This window comes from Chenopodium quinoa, unplaced genomic scaffold (genome assembly GCF_001683475.1).
Source record: "Chenopodium quinoa cultivar QQ74 unplaced genomic scaffold, ASM168347v1, whole genome shotgun sequence".
NCBI classification, from domain to species: Eukaryota; Viridiplantae; Streptophyta; class Magnoliopsida; order Caryophyllales; family Amaranthaceae; genus Chenopodium; species Chenopodium quinoa.
In genome coordinates this window covers 4019754-4024961 of record NW_018743199.1, presented here as the reverse complement: position 1 = coordinate 4024961, position 5208 = coordinate 4019754, and the positions used below count along the sequence as shown (strand labels likewise).

At 38.3% G+C, this 5208-nt stretch overlaps 1 protein-coding gene across 1 annotated transcript; it reads right to left on the bottom strand.

Annotated features, from left to right (window-relative positions):
- Positions 1-1339: 1339 nt before the first annotated feature.
- Positions 1340-4930, bottom strand: LOC110733587 (EIN3-binding F-box protein 1-like). Its single transcript, XM_021913653.1, has 2 exons — positions 4606-4930; positions 1340-3986 (listed from the first exon to the last, which is right to left on the bottom strand). The coding sequence occupies exons 1-2, from the start codon at positions 4628-4630 to the stop codon at positions 2089-2091; spliced, it is 1923 nt and encodes a 640-aa protein (XP_021769345.1). The 5' UTR covers positions 4631-4930; the 3' UTR covers positions 1340-2088.
- Positions 4931-5208: the final 278 nt, after the last annotated feature.

Sequence of the window (5208 nt, the reverse complement as noted above, 5' to 3'; positions counted from 1 at the left end):
TATATTGACATGCGACGCGTACTATATGTATATATGAGTGTATATAATCTCTACTCCGTACATTGATTTCACACGCGTGACTGTTGTGAAGCTAACTATTGACTAAAACATTACAATATTTACATAAGCTAATTTTCTACACAGAAAGAATGTATTTGAACCTGATTACGTGGTTGGGATAAAAGTAATAAAACATGAACCACACTAGTAGTAACTACTATGAAATATGCTCAACTAGAATTTTCCAAAAGATAGGAGGAGCCAGAAATTTCCTACAAAGATCATATTCTTGGTGAATTTTCATCGAGTTTTAATTAGTCGTCATTCTCTTATACTTTTTCTTGGTTGCATTTTTTGACCATCTCTGTTTAGCTTCTAGATTTTTTTTAAAGGGGCTTGCTTGTATTATTCAGAATTGGTTGGTTTAGGTACCAAAGTTATGATGGTCATGTACTAATTAATGTATTTAAGGGGAAAAAATCAATTTTGAGAGTCATTAAATGGAAAATTATATCTGTATAACATCTCAAAAAAGATTTTTGGTCAGGTATTGTCTAATGTGATCCTAATAATTCGGTGGTTGGATTTATCAATTATTTGAGAATTGTAGTTTCCAGTGCATCATTGCATACTCACCTATGACAGCCAGCTAATCCCATGGTCTCTTGTCTACATTTTTCCTTTTTATTCAAAAAAAAATAAATTCTAATTAGATTATTTTCAGTTCAGTTCAGTTCGGTTTGATTCACTTCAGCTCTAATAAGTTCAGTTCAGTTCCTAATTTCCTTCTTTCATAAAATATTCAGTTCAGTTAAGTTCAATTCAGCTTTAATAAGTTCAGTTCAGCTCATTTGAATTAATGAGATTATGAAAATAGGCCCTAAATGCTAGAAATAAACATACTACCTCCGTTACAGATTATGTGCAACGATTAGACATTTTCCCTCTCTGCTTTATGTCAAATCGTTGCACATAACCTGTAACGGAGGTAATATAATAAAAAGACGGAAGGAGTACCATATTTTGTACTCCGTATATAGAGATCTGGTGCCAACTGAACAGTGAAAAGAGCCTCTAGGTAGTCGAGGCACACCAACTATCAAGGTTTAATCTCATCTTTGATTCCTCTTTAATCACAATACTGTAGTTTAATGGTGTAAATTTATCATATAATTATCAATTGACAGTTATTCAAAAGCAATTGATTACAGCAATTAATCTTCCTGTTTTCAAGTATAATTAAGATTATAAGAGACTACGGCTCCATTTTTCCAAATTATTTCAGACAAAATGAATTAATAAAATAAAACCTATCATAAGAAATTGCAGAAGGAAATTATAATAGACAAGAGAGCGAGCATATTATTCATAATTCTTACATTAATTTAAATCCGTTGCGGAGAACAAGTTCATACAAAAGGCGCCTGTAAAAAAAAGGCTTTGGCAAAACTAATGAAAAAACAATCTCACCTATTGAAGATTGTAATGGCAGCTACTGCTGCCACAGCCAAAGCCCCCTACGAAACAAGGCACCATACTTCGAACTTACAAAAGCAACTGTAAACAACTAGCAACACCCACCAGTGACCAACACCCACTACCATGAGCGGAACATAAACCACTCGGACATGGAGGACTTGGTAAAACCGATACACAGACTTGAAAAAACACTTCTAAAGGTTCAGAACTCAGCTCTAAAGTAGTCTAAAGCCAAGCTAAAATATTTTTTTTCTTTTTTGTAATTTTTTTTTTTTTTTTTTTTGGAATGAAGGTCCAGAAACCCAGCAAAAGATAGACAAAGGCCAAACCCTCCAAATCCAGAGACCAGTAACTGTAATCTCAGGCATCAACGACCGCTCAAGAATAAATTCTTGAAACAGATTTCCCATATTGAGGAAACCTGTAAAAAAAGGGGTATAAAATCGATCGTTTTCCTCCTGGAAAAAGAGCCAAGTCTCTGGCAAAAGGTAAGCCCATTTTGAACTGATGGACCCAAAAAACTTAAACGAACATTAACTATTCACGATTTCTGCTGATGTACTTCTGAGGCTACTTGAATTCACTGAAGAGCATACATAAGCTTCCCACTTAGGAAAGGATATCACACCTGAAAAGCCGCTGCACGAGCATGTCGACAACAGTGCTGCTGATTGAGTTGCAGTTCTGAAGATTCAGCCCCATGAGAGACTGACCCAACTTCACCAAGAATGGCAAGCACTTGTCTGAGAGCATTGAGCACCCAGATAAAGAGAGGATCTGCAAGCACAGCTGCTTTGACCGAGCCAAAGATGCAACACCAAAATCAGTAATGGCACACTTGGAAAGATCAAGTTCATTGAGCAGAAGGCAATCGTCAGCAATAGCCACCAATCCTGCATCAGTCACTTTTCCACATCCTTCAAGGTTCAACACCTCCAGGGTTCCACCATGGAATTTTGCCAGTGCAATGACAACGTTGTCAGTCACATTAACACAGCCAGTGAGACCAACCTTCACAAGGCCAGCGCCAGCATCACAGCTCTCAATGAGAGAGAGAAGGCCAGCATCGGTGATACAGGGAAGCCCATTGAAATTGATACATTGCAATTGAGGACACAGCTTTGCCAACATGGCCAAGGTCGTGTCTCCAAGCCCAGGGCAGTTACTAACTGTAACAGATCGAAGTGGTGTGGATTTGATTGGAAGGGGGAATCCCAAAATCATATCCTTGAATCCAAAGCAGCTAGACAAAGTAAGAGCCTTCAACTTAGGACCACAGTTAAAAAGGAGACCAAAAAACCCAATTTGGGTAATCCTGTGGCACTCTTCAAGTTGTAGGCTCTCAAGGGATCTTGCAGCTTTGGCAAAAGATACCAATCCGTTATCAGAAATGAAAGCACACTTCTTCAGAACAAATTGTTTCAAATTAGGACAACCTTTTCCAACAGCTTCAACTGCTACATCTGTGACTCCACGGCATGAGGAAATGGTAAATGACCTGAGATGCTGAAGACCCTCAGCGTTACCCATGACCCAGAAACCCTTTTCATTCACATTCTGAAGGTTGGTCAAAACAAGATCAGTAATGGCCTTTCCATAGTGGCCAACAACAGCAAGAGAAAGATCAGTTACATTCAACCCCTGTAGCTTCAACTTAGTTATGGAGAAAGATGCTGATGCCATCAAACTCGCAACACCCTGATCACCGACAAGTGGGCAGTCCTTGATGGTAACTGACTTAAGGTTAGGACAGAACAGTCCAATTGATTTCACACCTTCGTTACCAATATACTGACAACCCTCAATACTCAACGAGGTCAAAGTTGGACAATTCTTGGCAATGGCGAGCAAGGCCTTGTTAGTGATTGATGGGCAATTGCAAAGGTCAAGTTTCTCAAGGCGGTGGCATCTGTTGGCAATCTCAATAAGGCCTTCATCTCCAATGGAAGAAATGTTCCAAAGAGATAAACTCTTTAGAGATGGGCAGCATCGAGCAACAGCCTTCAAACCAAGGTCTGTAACTCCACGGACGGAATTGTTTCCCCTGATCATGAGCTTGCCCAAACCACCACGAGCAGCACTTCCTACAGCAACAGCTGCAAGTCTAACATCGGTGGCTTTCTTACCCTCCAAACTCCTGGTAAGAAATCCATCGTTCTCGTTCTCCTCAGCTTCATCAGCAGCAACCATATTTTTGTTGCATAGATCCTCACTAGGGATGCTGCTCAAAAGCATAAGCCATCGCTTTGAAACGCCGGCACAAGAACTCCTTTCCTGGTCCCCAGACAAACGTCTGAAGATCTCGAACAAGCACTCGTCTGGGAGGACATCAAGAGAGACCTGCTTCTTCTGTTCTACACTCTCTCCTGTTACAATAGGGGCACTGATCCTAGCCCTTTTGTTAGGGAAGTAAACATCCACATGGTTGGCAATACCAAGGGACAAAAAGCTACCAGCTTCCTTGGGGTTTGAGTATATTGATCCCCCATGGTAAAATTCCTCACTTCCTGAAAATCCAAATAACCAAAACAAATTCAGTATATGATTCCACCAACATCACTTGATCCCTTAGCTAATTAAACTAACCATCAAATTACCCACATCATCCAAATTCAAGAGATCAACAACAATTCATGATTAAACTAAAAATTATAATACTGAATCACTCATATATTATCATGAATATCTACAGTGTTCTGCATAAATTCGAGGCCTTAACATACAGATCAAATGCCTATGTTCATAAACTCAAATCAATTTTACCCAAATTTAGCCTAATCCAACAAAACCCAGATGCCAAAAATAAATAAAATAAGAACCACCACTTCAAATTCATGCAACAAAAATTGATAAGCCAAATCATACCAAACCCTAATTAGCTCTAATTGAAACAGATTAAGTTAACCCCATATGCCAAAACTACCTGAAATTTTCAGTAACTAAATATCCAACAAAACCCAGATGCCAAATTTCCTCAAGCAACCCAATCATATATAAAAACCCAATCATACAAACCCTAATTAACTCTAAACAAAACATGGCAAAAGCACCCACATGAAATTAAATAAATCAATACAATAAAATCATAAAATTTACAGATATGAAAGACAAGGATCCAAAACATACCACTGAAATCGAAGATCTGAGACATGTTGAAAGCTGATTAAAAACCTCGGAGAGGCAAAAAAGGGGAGAGCTAGCCGAGTAAAAGAAGCCACCCAGATCCTCAACAGCTCCAAAAATCGAGATTATGAAGACAAAAACAACAAAGATGGATGAAAATTGAAGGTCTGCAAAATTCATGAGATGGGAAAGTAGAGCGTGAAAGAGAAAACCCTATTGAAAATAGGGCAAAAAAGGGGAAATTGGGGCGAAAGGAAAGAGGGGAAGGGGGAATGAATGAAACGAACGAACAATGAGAAAAGGTTTGGTGCTGTGGATATGTTTTTATCTTTAGATGTTGTGAATGTATTAAGGTGGGTCCAACAAAAATAATGTAATTGATTATTTGATTTTATATTATAAGGTTATTAATAATAGGTGGGAAAATGCATGAATATGATTCATATACAAGGAATTTGGAAGGTGTGGGGGATAGATGACATGCAAATGCAATGAATCTCACTCTAAAACTTGTATTCTTTGCTCCCATTCCTAAGTTATCACATAAACACCCACTTGTCTAAAATACCCTTTTATTTGGGATTCAAAACTTGGGTTTGGTATAAG